Here is a 17115-nt window from a genome sequence, read left to right on the forward strand (position 1 = left end):
AACATAAAAAAATTATATAAACGCAGTATTGCTGTAATCGTACTGACCCGAAGAATAAAGCTGCTTTATCAATTTTACCACCTATGGAATGGCATAAAAATACTACTGAATTGCTGTTTTTTCTACCTCCCAAAAATCGAAATAATAAAGCAAACAAATAACGTTATGTGCCGAAAATGATACCAATAAAACAGTCCTGCAAAAATCAAGCCCTCACATTAGGGTCCTGTTACACATAGCGATGCTCCAACGATCCCGACAACGATACGACCTGGTAAGGATCGCTGGTACGTCGCTACATGGTCGCTAGTAAGCTGTCAAACAAGCAGATCTACTCAACGACGCAGCAACGATACGGCGATCCGTATAAAGACCTCGGCGGTCGTTGGGACCTTGTCACACAGCAGCCATTCTGATGACTCACGCCTGAGTTCTGAGTCGCCAACAAGGTCGCTCGTCGTTGTTCTGGCGCCAAACAGCGATGCATGCTGGCCAGCGGGACACCAACGATTAAAAAATGGCCTAGGACATTCGAGCACGATCAGCGATATCGTAGCGCGGGGGGGGCGGTCGCCGCTATGTGTCACATGTAGCGAGATTGCTGGCGAGGTCACTGTTGCATCACAAAACCTGTGACGTTTCAGCGATCTCTCTAATGATCTCGCTATGTGTGAAGTACCCTTTACTCTGTCGGCAAAATATAGGAAAATTATAGCTCTCAAAATATGGTGATGCAAAAAAAAACAAAACATCTTTTCGTGTGACAGCAGCCAAATATAAAAACCCAATATAAATCTGGTATTGCTGTAATCACACCGACCCGAAGAATAAAATCGTCTAATCACTTATACAGCATGAGAAATAAGTAAAACCAATTTTTTGACCTACTATTGTTTTTTTCATTCTGCCTCCCAAATATCACAGTAAGGCTCAGCTCACATTTATCCTGCACTCTATGCTGAGTGTAAAGGCCCGATAAATTGATTAAAAATATATCTTAACCTTTAATAAGCAAAAGACTCGTCAGTACCCAATGATATAAATTTCTGTAACACACCTGTTGTGTCAATATGATTACTGCATCCCTAGATGAATTCATTGATATGTGTAGTTTTTGCAAAATAGGGTCATTTATGGGTGGGTTCTGCTGTTCTGGCACCTCAAGGGCTTTCTGAACCTTGCCATGCGCCCAAACAGTACAGGGTGGGCCATTTATATGGATACACCTAAATAAAATGGGAATGGTTGGTGATATCAACTTCCTGTTTGTCAATGCAACCCTCTTCTCCTACTCTTGACACCCTGATAGACTAGCATGTCTTCTGCAGTGTTGCTAACGGTGTCTGATTCCTTGTAGGAATGCTCGGACCTGACACCCATAATGTGGTGGTGCACCATCTTGCTGGAAAAAATCAGGGAACATGCCATCTTCAGTACATAAAGAGGGCAACACATCATCATGTAGCAATTTCAGATATCCAGTGGCACTGAGGTTTCCATTGATGAAGAATGGCCCTCCTATATTTGTACCCCATATACCACACCATACCATCAATTATGGGTGTCAGGTCGAAGCATTCCTACATGAACAGTTTCCTGGAAAGCGGTTTTGGTCGTCTTGGGCCAGATGAATGGCCACCAAGGTCTCCCGATCTGACCCCCTTAGACTTTTATCTTTGGGGTCATCTGAAGGCAATTGTCTATGCTGTGAAGATACGAGATGTGCAGCATCTGAAACAAAAGATACTGGAAGCCTGTGCTAGCATTTCTTCTGCGGTGTTGCTATCAGAGTGTCAAGAGTGGGAGAAGGGGGTTGCATTGACAATCCAACACAATGGACAGCACTTTGAACACATTTTGTAAGTGGTCATAAACTTGTAAATAACTTATGAAAGAATAAAGTTACGTTAAAACCAAGCACACCATTGTTTTTCTTGTGAAATTTTCAATAAGTGTGATGTGTCACATGACCCTCTTCCCATTGAAAAAAATAAAGTTGGATCCAAAATGGCCGACTTCCAAATGGCCGCCATGGTCACCACCCATCTTGAAAAGTTTCCCCCCTCCCATATACTAATGTGCCACAAACAGGAAGTTGATATCACCAACCATTCCCATTTTATTTAGGTGTAGCCCAACACATAGGGTATCGGCGTACCCAGGAGAAACTGCACAACACATTTTTGCTTCCATTTTCTCCTGTTACACTTCTAAAAATAAAAAAATGGGGCTAAAAGAACATTTCTGTGGGAAAAATGTGATATATATATATTTTTTTTTTTTAGTTTCACGGCACTACGTTGTAAACGTCTGTGAAGCACATGGGGTTCAAGGTGCTCATCACACATCTAGATACATTTCTTGAGGTGTAGTTTCCAAAATGGGGTTACTTGTGGGGGGTTTCCATTGTATAGGCAACATGGCGTCCGCTCTGGATTTCAGTCATTCTTGTGTTTAAAAATCAAACTGCTTCTCTTCTGATCCCTGCCGTGTTCCCAAACAGTAGTTTTCCCCCCACATATGGGCTATCTGCGTACTCAGGAGAAATTGCACAACAAATTTTGGGGTCCATATTCTCCTGCTACCCTTGTGAAAATTACAAATTTGGAGGTAAAAGAACATTTTTGTGGAAAAAAAAAAGTAGCAGGGACCAAGATCTTTACAGATCGAAACACATCGCTAATTTGTCATTTTAATTCAAGTTTTACAGCTTTTCTGTCATGGATTATATATACATTTTACTTCTGCTAAAAAATATTATGTTTCAAAAATTGTGCTGATGTAAAGTAGACATGGTACATTTTATTTATAAACTCATTTGTGTGCTATAACTCTCTGGTTTAAGGGTATCAGAATTAAAAGTTTTAAAATTGCTACATTTTCAAATTTTCTGCCAAATTTTCGATATTTTCACAAATAAATGCAAGTCATATAGAACAAATTTTACCACTACCATGAAGTAAAATATGTGATGAGAAAGCAAACACACAATCACTGGGATCCGTTGAAGCGTTCCAGAGTTATTACCACGTAAAGTGACAGTGGTCAGAATTGGAAAATTTGGCCTGGTCATGAAGATAAAAACAGGCTTGGGTGGTGAAGGGGTTAAGTGTTAAGCTACCTTCCTGCTATTTTGTGTTCATATTATTGCTGGTTCCTTTCTTTCCCCATATTTTGTTAAATATACAATTTATAAAATTGGATAATTAAATCAACCACAACATTATGGAATTCAGTATGTTCTCAAAATGAGACTAGCTGTATCATGATGTTTAGTGTTTCCGGCCTGTTAAAGCGTTAGCTTATGAAAAAATGCTGTTGCCGGTTCCACGCTGCCTGATTGTGCCTCCCTGGACAATTGTTGTTTTACATTTTCTACTAAATAAAAAGGGATAGATTTTACTTAAAGGCGAGTGTCTGTATTCTTGATTATTGCTTGGATTTATCCTCTCTGCTTGCCCTGAGTCTGCTTGTCTGTCACGAGATGGATTTGTTACCTTGGTTATTTTTGCTGTTTTGCTCTTGTAATTGATCAGAAAAAAAGTAAACTATGGACTCAGATGTGGACTGAGCCTAAAGCTGGCTATACCCATCAGATGGCTGCCGGCTGAATAATGTCTTATATCAGGGAAAACAATCCAATCAACAGTCCAAAATCGGACATGTCCAATTGACATCTATGACCATCAGTTGGCTGATGCCACCATACACATCAGACCATTGGATGTCATTATCAGTGGCTTAAGCCAACATGAATATGATGTGTATAGGGGTCTTCATTAGGCCACTTAAGTCGTGTATCAAATCATGCAGCTATTCATCACTTGAGTCACTTGGCTTATACACTTCTGTTGTCGTTTGTCATACGCACTGTAACATAATAGTAATTATGCATGTTGAGAAGTAAGAACATTCAGGTTTTACCTTGTACTTGGATTTTTAACAAAACCAGTATCCACAAAAACAGGACACAGGCATGATGTTTTTATCCCTGACATCTTTAGTGCAGCAAGCTCGGCGGTCAGTGCTTTATGGTATCCGACTGCAGCAAACTTGGTAGAGCTGAAATGAGATTATACATTTTACATCAACATTCATATTACTAAAACTAAAACATATGTATGGTTAATAAAATGCAATATTTGTCAGTAATGATCTCTAATGATAATGGTGTGGTTGACTGGAATTTAGTGAAGATGTGTACATGATTTTTTCTTTGTGAAAACTACCTTAGGCCTCTTTCTCACATCCGTGTCTCTGGTACGTGTGGTGACAGTTTTCACATGTACCGGAGACACTTACGCACGCAGACCCATTATAATCTATTTGTCTATGCACATGTCAGTGTGTTTCCATGGGCCATGTGTCCGTGGGAAAAATGCGCTGACATGTCACTGAGTTCACTGCAGTTCAGACGGTGATCTGCGGTGAATTCACTGAGCTGAACTGCAGGGAACTTAGTGACTTTTTCCCACGGTGCTGAGGTCACCACAGATCATCCCAGCTGGGGAGGCAGCGTCAGTGACCTCGATGACGTCACCACCGGTCACACCTCATTCATCAGTGGTTCTCAGCCTGGACGGTCGTATATTGTCACCATCCAGGTTGAAAACCTTTTATCTCCCAGACATGGATTATGGTGTAGAACAGAATGACAGACAGGTGAAGGATATTGTTGTTTTATTTTTTTTATTATAACAGGAGATGATTGATTCAGTGGAATTAGGCGTTGGTGAGTATAACTGTGTTTGTTATTTTTAAATAAAAATGGAAAAGTGTTTTGTTTTATTTCTAATAAAATGCTTTATTCTGCCTGTGTGTTTATTTACCATATAAGTATAGGATTAGTAATGGATAGGTGTCTTATAGATGCCATTAGTAATCAATAGGCTTGATGTCACTAAACAATACAAAGGTGACATCAACCCACAAATATTACCCCACTTGTCACCTCTACAGGGAAAGTGAGAAAAGCCGGGCAAAGCACCAGAATTGCCTTTTCTGGGTAGCTGTGGGCTGCTATTTTTAGGCTTTTGGGGGTCATTATCCATGGCCCCTTACAGGCCTGAGAATAACAGCCCCCAGCTGTCATCTTTAGCTTGGATGGCTGTCAAAAATGGGGGGACCCCACACCATTTTTTCAAATTATTTAAATAATTAAAAACAGCATGGGGACCCCTCTATTCTTGATAACTAGCTTAACTGAAGCTGACAGCTGAGGGATAGAGTCCCCCAGCTAAAAGTTTTGCCTAGCTAGTTATAAAAAATACAGGGGAACCCACGATTTTATCTTTTTTGATAGCGCAGGCAGCGGGTGATGAATACTCCCATCAGCCGCTCCTGCTCTCACTGGTATTAGCGGCAGCAGGTGTAGGCTGATGGGAGTAATAGTCCCATTAGCCGCCGCCTACTTTAATTGAATATAACTTGAATATTATAACTCATCATTCTCCCCTGCTCGTGCTGATCGCGGCAGAGCAGGGGAGAATGATGTGAGCCGTCTTCAGCACCCGGGGCCTGGGAACAGCGTTAACTGTACCGCTGCTTCTCAGGCGCCGGAATGTGTGTACTGTTGCGGCATACGGGCAGCTCACGGTTGCCACATGTATGCTGCAAATATTACAAACACGGACACTGATATCTCCGGTACCGGAAAAAAATGTACGTGTGAAACCGGTTTTAAAGTGATTTTCCAGAATTAGTCTGCCATCTTTTTTCTGATTTTTCGCTGCAGAAACTTTGCTGTTTGAGGACTTTTGAGAATTTGATGATGATTTGGAGAATTTCTGTTCACTTTCCGCTCATTTTCTATTTTAAAAACTCATCGTCTGAGAAAAAAAGGTGTTTTTTTCTTCTTCCAGAAACAGCGTCACTCTTATCCTTAGGTTATATCTGGTATTGTAGCTCTAATAAAAGTGCCACTGTTTCTGGAATAAATTACCTTTTTTTCTAACCTCTCCTATTATGCATACCCTTCCTTACCACATTGATGTATCATCACATGCATTACATAGTTCTAATTAATGAATTCACTTAGTAGTTTTCATTATACATGTGAAATGTACAAGTATGTAATGGTTCTTTCGTTTACAGTAATTTGTGGTTTGGTAGCATTGAACATTGGTAATTGTGAGTATACATTACAAAATCATACCAATAGTCCACCATAAATGGAACCCCGAGAAGTCCAGCTGATGACGCAATAGTCACAATGTGCCCATGATTTTTCCTCATCATTGATGGCAGGAATGCTCGTGTGGTCTGGAGTTACAAAAAGAGAGTACAAAGCAATAGCAAACACATTGACACTGCCAAGCCTTGTCCTACAGGTGTAGATACACTCTTGCTTGCTATTTGCCTAAGTGTGATGACAAGTACACATTGGCACAAAGCTCATGTTCGCAAATGGGCACGTCACAGTTGAGCATTGAGTGATGCCAAGATTACATGTAGTACCCTGGTATGGTTTTTGATCTCACATATATTTGATCTTTGTCAATGGACATTTTTTAAAAGTTCATTTACAATGCGTGATGCGTGGTGTTTTAGGCCGCTTTCACACTTCAGGCTTTCGGTATCCGGCATGGTGCGGCGAAAAACCGGACTGCCGGATCCGGCCGCAAACGCAGACACCGGATCCTTCTTTCTGCCGGATATATTCCTGGCAGAGAAGGTTTCCGGGCATGTGCAGTGCGAAAAACCAGTCCGGCGTTGGGAAAAAACATTGCATGCAACGTTTTTTCCAGACGCCGGACCGGCTATTTTCTCCGGATCCGGCAAAAAACGGACGCGCCGCATTGCCATCCGGCGCAATGCGGCAGCAATGAAACAGAACGGAGAAAAAGCCGGATCTGGTCGTAACAGGCGCCGGATCCGGCAGTCCGTTTTTTCGCCGCACCATGCCGGATACCGAAAGCCTGAAGTGTGAAAGCGGCCTTAATCATGTGTCAACAGGGATCACTTGTGTCAGTCAATGGTTGATTTGTAGCCTTTTCACAGAGGCAGACCGCACTTCAGGTGCTCACTGAACGATCTGTAATTAATTGATCAGTGTGCATAGGCTGCCATTGGTCTCGGCAGTACAGGGCCTGTTTACACAATGATCATTTGTGCAAACCAAAACGCTTCTCTATCGTGTTGTAAGGGTGTGTCGGGGTCAAGTTATGCCCTGCGTCCCTTCCAAGTAAAATGGGTATGTTTTACGTGTAAGATGGTGTGTTAAGTGATAATGCTTTATTGTGTAATGTACAGTTATGTATCCTTATGGACCTAGGGATAGAGATAGGAAATCAAAGCACAAGTGTAAGAATTAGGCAGAGTAATACCAACTGGTAGTATAGGCTTTAGTACAGTGGTGAACAGTCATCCTTTATTTCTCCCTCGGAGGGGAAAACGGGCAGGGACCCCCAAGCAAGAACTAGTCTGGCTAGTCAGGAAGCTGCGGTACCAGATGATATCAGAAAAAACATTGCCAGGAGAGCAAGGGACAGCACAGCAGGAAGGATCTGTGATCAGTGAGAATTTCTGTGCGGTGTCTGTGACTGAACTGAACCTGTTGAGTAACGATGAGTTGTTAAAAATGGACTCGGAATCTGTCAGTGTGTGGTGACATCTGGAACCGGGATCGTGCAACCCGAGGAGAACTCCAATACAAAAGTGAGTGACTTGCGTTTCACACAAATCACACAACAGATGGGACATTATGGGACAATAGATGGGACATTATGTTTTCTTTTTGGGGTGCCAGAGTGTGCCAAAACAGCAGCCACTCGCTATGACTACCACCCTGGCCACCTTCCAGAGTGATGGGCAGCATGATTATCGTAAAACGAGTTTTCTTAGGAATGCTCATTCTCGATAATAATGCAGTATAAATGGCCCCTTATGAATCGAACTAGCCCTCTGGGGAACAGATGAATCTCCTGTTGGCCCCCTGTGCAGAAGTGGACACCCACCCCTCTATTTGAGTAGCAGTTGGTACAATATACTTGATCCCCCTCTGTACCGACCAGGGCAGCAGCTTATCGTTCATGTAAAAAATGTCCCAGATTATTATATAGAGAAGTTTAGGTAAATTTGTTACTAAGGGGAATGTAATATTTGTCTGTAGATGAACAGTGGTCCCCAAGAATCAATGTTACTGGTCGACCCCTGGCAAACTAGTCTTATAGGTTTTTCGCTAATTACTGGAAATTGTCACATGCAGGTTAAGTTGCTGGTTGGGCTGTGACCTAAAACAGGAAATATTGTTAATACTGTGCTCTCTTGAATTAACTAACTATATATAATATATAACACATTTAAAAATGACACAGTCCAGCTGTAAACAAACAATTATCAGTTACACTTACCCAAAAGTGAGCAAGCACATTCACTTCAAATATTTTCTGGATCTGACTATCCTCTAGAGACAGAAGGTCCGCACAGAACACAACACCAGCATTATTTATCAGGATATTAACATCTCCCACTTCTTGTTTTACCTAGAAGAGAGAATAGGGGAATGTTAAGAAGAGTCGGATACATAGATTTTCAGTCTTGATATTTGCAATGGAAAATCCGATGCATATTACAATAGTAGCATTGTGAAGAAAATTATTTATCAAAATTGAATCAATATTCTGAGAAAATCTGCAAAAGAAACTGACCAGTGCTACAGATTTAACATTTGCTGCATATCAGTTTATGCTGAGTTTTTGGTGAGGTTTTCATGCTGCGTATTTTCGAAAACATGCAAGTAACCTAGCTTATTTAATGAGTGAATATACTAAAGAGAGAAAAAGTTACTGACCAAAGAAACTGGGATCACCACAATAAATCAACACAAAATAAATTTTATTAGATTCCAGACAGACCAAAACACCATTAAAAACATTTAAATGTCCATGACAATTACAGTGTACCCACGAGGTTAATAATGTAACCCTCTAGAACTCTCCCATTGCATTTGTACAATATGGATAAAGATTAACACCTGGTCAAATTATTGATAGAGTAACATACCAAAATCATTTTGTATCCAGAATGTCAGACACATATATAAGAATAAAACCCAAATGGGTGGTAGATTCAGGACCGGAATGTATATAATACCATAAAAAAGAGAGAAATGCACTAGTCACCAAGTTTCCCCACTCATCAGAGAAGAGACAAATAAAGGAGGCAAAGAAACAGAGAAAATACTTCTGAACCCTGATTCACTAGTTCAAAACCAGGTAACCAATCTCCAAAGTAGCGCAAAAAATAGGCGCAATGTGCATAACTCTCATACCATACCACAAATTGGGGGAGCCTGTGGAAGATGGCCGACGCATGTCGCTACCGCAAAGTAGCTTCATCAGGGGCTGGAGGTAAGGTCTGAAAGAAGTCATATATATATATTCAATAAATTACACGATAGCAGCTGTAGTAAATACCTGAACAGTCGCATGGAGAGAGGTGGGGCCGGGCACACAATCTCAGCCCAGGAGCGTTCTCAAACGTCACTTTCTGCGGAAGGAGGTCATTGCAATAGCAGTGGCCAGAATCGGCTAGTGCGCCTGCGCTAGGAAGTTGCTATTGTGCATCCACACCCCCGCCCCAAACGTTTGAGATTGTGTGCCCAGCCCCGCCTCCATGCGACTGTTCAGGTATTTACTACAGCTGCTATCTATTGTGTAATTTATTGAATATATATATATATATGACTTCTTTCAGACCTTACCTCCAGCCCCTGACAAAGCTACTTTGCGTTAGCGACATGCGTCGGGCATCTTCCACAGGCTCCCCCAATTTGTGGTATGGTATGAGAGTTATGCACATAGCGCCTATTTTTTGCGTTACTTTGGAGATTGGTTACCTGGTTTTGAACTAGTGAATCAGGGTTCAGAGGTATTTTCTCTGTTTCTTTGCCTCCTTTATATGTCCCTTCTCTGACGAGTGGGGAAACTTGGTGACTAGTGCATTTCTCTCTTTTTTATGGTATTATATACATTCCGGTCCTGAATCTACCACCCATTTGGGTTTTATTCTTATATATGTATCTGACATTCTGGATACAAAATGATTTTGGTATGTTACTCTATCAATAATTTGACCAGGTGTTAATCTTTATCCATATTGTACAAATGCAATGGGGGAGTTCTAGAGGGTTACATTATTAACCTCATGGGTACATTGTAATTGTCATGGAGTGACTTTTAAATGTTTTTAATGGTGTTTTGGTCTGTCTGGAATAGAATAAAATTTATTTTGTGTTGATTTATTGTGGTGATCCCAGTTTCTTTGGTCAGTAGCTTTTTCTCTCTTTGGTATATTGTCTATTTTGTACTGACTACTGGTGTATCCCCTTATTTATTGCTAGTGGTGCCCTCCTTATCTTTATTATTGCAGTTATTTAATGAGTGTGCAAATTCTGCAGAAAATCTGCAACATCAAAAACTGACCAAAAGCTCATCATTGGAACGTAGCCTTTAAGGGAACCTGTGTAGACCAGCAATGCCCATCGGACTGGACCAGGCCACAGGTGAGAATAATAAAAGGTCTTTTTTTGCCTTGCAGGGTGAAATGGAGGCATATGTGCAGCGCTATAGAATGCAGTCACATGGGGCTGAAAGATGGTGGCCGTAGGTTATATCGGACAAAAACTGGTGACAGTTTCCCTTTAAGGTCCACAGACACATTAGATAAGAGTTGGCTGAACCAAACAATTTCGATGGGACCAGCCAATTATCTGTTTGTATTCAGTGTATTCATTTAAAAGTGAAAAACACAGTTAGGAGAGAGGATACACTTAAATGGAAAGTATCAGTTGGAAAATTACCATCTCTCCTAGGACAAATAAGATTATTCCCACAGTAGCTAGGGTTTAGTCCGTATAAGTACAAGCAAAACTGTCGCTAGGTATAAAGAAATACATTCAAAAATCAAGCACACTAAAGGCTTGTCTGCATGTAAGTGTAACATAGCATCTAAGCCATCAATTCATAACTACCAATAAATACAAACATTTAGCATCTGTGGTGGCAAAATGTCATTGCGTTAAACAATCCATAATTGCAAAAATCACCAAGTGAGAAGGAAAAAATAGGAACAATCTCACCAGATCAGATGACTGTGGAGGGGGGAGGAAATTCATGTATCTCAGTAGATCATCACAGAGTTCATGGAACAGACAATACCATACCTCCCAACTTTTTAAGAAGGGATAGAGGGACAGCACGCCACGGCTAATTTTAGGCCATGCCCGACCACACCCATTTCACAGCTAGTCACACCCACATCCATGCCCCAACCACATCCATTTAGCACTGCTGATCACACTGACAGGTACTGAGGGCACAGTGGCTGGTACTGAGGAAAAGAAAGAAAGAGCAGAGAAAAAAGAAAACAAAGAAAGAAGAGAAAAAGAATAGAGAGAAAGAAAGAACATAGAGAAAGATTGAACAGAGAAATAAAGAAAGAACAGAGAGAGAAAGGAAGAACAGAGAGAAAGAAAGAACAGAGAGAAAGATTTAAGAGAAAGAACAGAAAGAAAGAAATGGGAAGGAAGAAAGAAAAAACAGCGAAAGAAAGAACAGAGAGAGAGAAAGAAAGGGAAAGAAAGAAAGAACAGAGAGAAAAAAAGAACAGAGAGAGAGAAAGAGGGGAAAGAAAGAACAGAGATAGAAAGAGGGGACAGAAAAAAGAACAGAGATAAAAAGAAAGAACAGAGAGCGAAAGAAAGAAAGAGGGGAAATAAAGAGAGAAAGAAAGGGGAAAGAGAGAACAGAGAGAAAGAAAGAAGTGACAGAGAGAAAGGGGAAACAGAACAGAGAGAGAGAAAGAGGGGAAAGAAAGAACAGAGAAAGAAAGAAGGAACAGAGAGAAAGTGGGGAAAGAAAGAACAGAGAGAAAAAGAGGGGAAAGAAAGAACAGAGAGAGAAAGAAAGAGGGGAAAGACAGAACAGAGAAAGAAAGAAAAGAAGAAGGAACAGAGAGAGATAGAAAGGGGAAAGAAAGAACAGAGAGAGAAAGAACGGAGAGAGAGAAAGAGGTGAAGGAAAGAACAGAGAGAAAACAGAAAGGGGACAGAAAAAAGAGAGAAAGAAAGAGGGGTAAGAGAACAGAGAAGGAGAGAGAAAGAAAGGGGAAAGCAAGAAAGAACAGAGAGAAAGGGGAAAGAAAGAACAGAGAGAAAGAAAGGGGACAAAAAAGAACAGAAAAAAAGAAGGGAAAGAAAGAACAGAGAGAGAGAAAGAAAGGGGAAGTAAAGAAAGAGAGAAAGAACAGAGAGAAAGAAAGGGGAAAGAAAGAACAGAGAGAAAGAAGAAAGGACAGAGAGAAAGAAAGAACAGAGAGAAAGAAAGAGGGGAAAGAAATAACAGAGAGACAGAAAGAAAGAACAGAGAGACAGAAAGAACAGAGAGAAAGAGAAAGGAAAAAAGATTAGAGAGGGAAAGAAAGTACAGAGAGAGAAAGAAACAAAGAACAGAGAGCGAAAGAAAGATTCTATAAAGATACTATAGCAGCCTGGCTCCCATTGTAATGCCCACTTGAGCCTCCCAGTGCAGGACATATCATGATCCACTCACATGGTTGGCATCCCGGATTCCAAGGCGATCATGCTGTCCACGCTGTTGGAGGAGGACACGGTAATGGATCTGAAGCATTCCCTGAAGTGCCTCCATGGTTCCGTCACAATCTCCTCCCGAAATTACCTCATTTCTGGTCAGCTTCCAGCACATCACTTCTGGTAGAACATCACTTGTGAGTTTTAAAGTGCTCCTCGGGGCTCCGCTGTTTACTCCTGTGTCCGCGGGAAAAGTAAGCTCCCGGCCAGGACAGCGGGGCAGAGTCAAAATTGGGACTGTCCCGCTGGATCCAGGACGATTAGGAGGTGGGAGGTATGAATGCTCCCCATCATACACCTTGTACACGCACGGATCCGCACACCTCATACACACGGTTCCGCTTTGTATGCCTCGTACACACATGGCTCTGCTCCATACACCTCACACACACACGGTTCAACTCAGTACACACATGGTTCCACTCCGTAAACCTCATACACATACGGCTCAGCTCCGTACACTTCGAGCACACAGGGCTCCGTTTAGTACACCCTGCACACACATGGCTCCGTACACTTCATACACACAAGGCTCCGTTCCGTACATGCATGGCTCCGCTCCATACACCAAGTACACATACGGCTCAGTTCCATACACCTTGTACACACAAGGCTGGCTTCGCTCTGCACACCTCATACACACGCGGCTCCACTCCGTACACCTCGTACACACATAGCAACGCTCCGTACGCCTTGTGCACACATGGCTCCGCTCCATATGCCTCGTACACACAGCTCCGCTCCGTACGCCTCGTACACATGCGGCTCTGCTCCGTATGCCTCTTACACATGCGGCTCCGCCCCATACACCTCGTACACATGCGGCTCCACTCCGTACACCTCGTACACACGTGGCTCCGCTCCGTACGCCGCCTCGTACACACACGGCTCTGCTCCGTACTCCTTGTACACACATGGCTCCGATCGTACGCCTAGTACATACACGGCTTCGCTCCGTACACCTTGTACACACACAGCTCTGCTACATCCACCCTGTAAACCTCTCCTGACCCCACAAATAAACTTGCCCTCATCCAGCACCATGACAACCAGCACAACAGAGTCCTGCATACACTGAGGCCCCTGATCATGTGACTCCTCCCCTCCTGTGACCTCATCACAGGTCCTGTGCGCACAGAGCAGCCCAGAGAGTATAACGTCATTGCTGGGATTGATCAGTGAGGGGCTGCGGTGGGTCTCTCTGGGAGGGCGAGGAATGGATGGGGTCGGTGCATGGGGGGTGTGTGCGGCGCAGTGCAGGAAAGTAAAATCCCGGTTGGACAATGGGGCAGGCTGTGAAAATGGGGACTGTCCCGCTGGATCCGGGATGGTTGGGAGGCTTGGACAATACCCTGTCTGTCCCTATGGAGCTAACAAGAGTCTAACTGCAATACTCCCTCCCTAACAAGGGCAATCCACAGCTACCCCTATTATAAACATGTCCTGCTCTCCCTCTAAAATTTTCCCGATGCTTTTCATCCAAGACCAATCATCAGAGGACTAGCTTGTTGATGAGATAAAGTGCTGAGTGCTGTGCTAGAGAAACATATTGTCCCTCCACTCTCTATGCTATACTATGTTTCTCATTGATGATATTCTAATTTTGTGAGACGCAGCTGTGTTGTGACACTCTACTACTAGGGTTACACACAGTCTTTCTGCTGTATCCTGTTGGGCTTACTTCACCTGAGATAACCCTGCACAGACAGTACTCATTTTTCTTCAGCTGTTCAATTTAATATGGCAAAGCTCTTACTCAATTATTCAACTTTTCATTGTCTCTATACTCAGCTTTGGTGTGAGGTGTCACACCCAGGATCTGGCTCCCTGAGGCCCTGTTGTGGCTCAAACAGCTTTGCGGAATTTCTGCAGGTGCTTCCACAGTTCCACATCACTATATATGCTGCCTGTAGGTAGGATAATGGCATCATACAGCAGAATAATTCATTTAAAAACGATCCGGGTAACAGCACACTGGTCACCACACACTGGTCTTATTGCATAACCTCAAAGGAGTTTAGGGTTTTAACACATTCTTAAGGCTCATTTACACTGTCTGACTTTAGTCATTAGATGACTGCCAATGGGCAAAATGTTTATCAATCAGCAATTGTTTAATAGCCTGTTTGCACAACAACAAACAAGCTTACAATGCACACAGAATAATTTGCAATAATTCATTCAATGCACGTGTAAGGGTGTGACAGGGCTGTCATATGCCTCCCCCTCTCAAGATAGTGTTTGTACAAAGTGTGTGATTTCATTGTATTAGGTTGGATTCACATTAGCGTTTGTGTGCGCAGCGTTTGCTCCGCATCGATCCACATGCGTACCTATCTTTAACATGGTGTACGCAGGGACATGCATTTGCATGCGTGCATATGCTTTTGCATACGCATGCGTCTTTTCGTGGTGTCCGGCAAACGCAGCATGTTGCATTTTTGGAGGCGTCAAAAGGCGCATGCGGATGAGTGTGTCAAGAAAACGCATTGCTCTCTATGGGAATGCATTGGTACACAAGGACATGCATCCGTATGCGTTTGATACACATGCGTTCTTCAAAATGTAAATAGAAATCTCATGAGACACGCCCATTTTTGTCTGGTGTCATATCTAACGCATGCGCGTAAATAAAGCAAACGCATGCAGAAACGCATGCATACACAGCGTTTTTTCCCATCATGCGTAAGATGATGCGCATAAAAACCGCTGTGTAAACATGCGCTTTGCATGCGGTTTTGCATGTGTTTGTGCATGCGGAAGATATGCTGCGGACTCAAGCGCTAATGTGAACCTAGCCTTAATATGTGAAATTTCATTGAGTTTTATAGGCGCGTTTAATGTAATGTACTGTGACAAATGTATGATGTGATTTATGTAGTATATAGGGAAAAAAGAGCACTAAGTATAGGACATAGGTATAGTGTAGGGCATAGAGATTGAGTTAGAAAGCAGAAGATTCAGTTGTTGACATGCTATATATAGGGTATAGGAAGTAAATTGCACAGGTTATGATACAGTTGAATGTTCGGGATCAACCCCAGCATGGGAGGGGGCAGGGTCAGTTAATAAGGGGAGCACTTCCTTGTTTTAGTGAGTTCAAGCCCAGAGGGCATGAGAAGTATGAACTGTTTGGCAATATGAGAATGTCACTAACTGTCTTCAGCAGACATTCCTTTAACAGCTCAAAGTAGGCACTGAGAAGCGTACCTTATCTTCCTACAAGGGGAAGCTGGAAGGGGTATGTGTGAAGAAGATGGGATGGGTCTTATGGAAACTGCGAAGCTGGATGGAATATCTCGGGGGGCCAAGGGAGCCATTAAGTGAAGGGATAACTTAGACAAAGCCATAGAGGTGAAACGTGCGTTGAGGCGTTCTCTTTACTCCCTACTGCGCACCAGGCACTTTCAATATGTCCCAAGGTATTTTAACCTAATATACATAAGCTATTCCTATATTCTTATAAACCTCCCTACTGACAGGGCTTCTCCCTTTGTTGATTAGCATTGTGGCACAATCTTTCATGTTGCACTGCTGCAGATATATCTATATGTGATATCCGGGTGCACTGATTACATAATTTTTTCTTCAAATGAAGATTGACAGGTTTTTTACATCCTAAATAACTCCTTTACACTACAGATTTCTATTCCTCTACACTTTTTGGTATATTGGATTAAATTTTTCCATATATAACATTTATCAGTAATTTGCAGTTGGTAGTGATGTTGACATCTGTGGACTAAATTGCTTGAGCGTATCATAGGGAGTTATGTAAGTCTCCATTAGGGGGTCCATTGTTTTTCCATCTCATCCCTTACTATTCATTTTTAGCTGTTTCTCTCACCAAATTGTTTTCTGTATTAATATTGTATGTATATTATTGTTAAAGGGGTTGTCCACTACTTTAAATTAACCACCCAATGTATCCTCCCGGGGCCCCTAATGAATTTTCTAAATACCTCATGTTGCCTATACTGCCTGTGAGCAGCACTATCGCTGGCCGCTCACAGGCAGCACGTGACCCCCGGCTGCAGCCGGATCTTCCGCTGATGTCCCGTCAAGTGCTGGCAGCAGCCGGGGGTCCCTCATCCTCCTTCCGTGCTGGCTTCCAGGCTGTGGGCATTGTTATTCCCCCACTTCACACCCGGCATCCACTGCGCGCCCATTCATTGAGAAAGTGTGCGGCGGATGCTGGGTGTGATGTGGGGGTAACCCCGCCCACAACCCAGCAGCCACCGCGGGGACCCAGCGCTGAGTCACGCCTCACTTGAAGTGACATCAGTGCTGGGTCACGTGCTGCCTGTGAGGGGCCACGGATAGCACCACTCACAGAAAGTTAGGCAACATAAGGTATTTACAAAATTCATTAGGGGCCCCGGGGGGATGCATTGGGGGGTTAATTTAAAGTAGTGGACAACCCCTTTAATAAATTTTGATATTTTTCTCAATCCTAGTTCTCTTTTTGGGTTTCATATGTGGTAATTGCTTTCAAATGTATACCATCTATCTTTAGTCATCTGCAG

At 42.6% G+C, this 17115-nt stretch overlaps 1 protein-coding gene across 1 annotated transcript in view; it reads right to left on the reverse strand.

Moving 5' to 3' along the window:
- Positions 1–17115, reverse strand: part of LOC141046694 (17-beta-hydroxysteroid dehydrogenase 13-like) — a 54233-nt gene that overhangs the window by 7979 nt on the left and 29139 nt on the right. The window contains exons 3-5 of the mRNA XM_073541290.1: positions 8352–8483; positions 6155–6261; positions 3925–4062 (exon numbers count right to left, since the gene is read on the reverse strand). Coding sequence (XP_073397391.1) covers positions 3925–4062; positions 6155–6261; positions 8352–8483 — 377 coding nt within the window. The remainder of the gene's footprint in view (positions 1–3924; positions 4063–6154; positions 6262–8351; positions 8484–17115) is intronic.

The sequence above is a fragment of the Dendrobates tinctorius genome, unplaced genomic scaffold (assembly GCF_039654945.1).
Source record: "Dendrobates tinctorius isolate UK_male_01 unplaced genomic scaffold, ASM3965494v1 ptg000011l, whole genome shotgun sequence".
NCBI classification, from domain to species: Eukaryota; Metazoa; Chordata; class Amphibia; order Anura; family Dendrobatidae; genus Dendrobates; species Dendrobates tinctorius.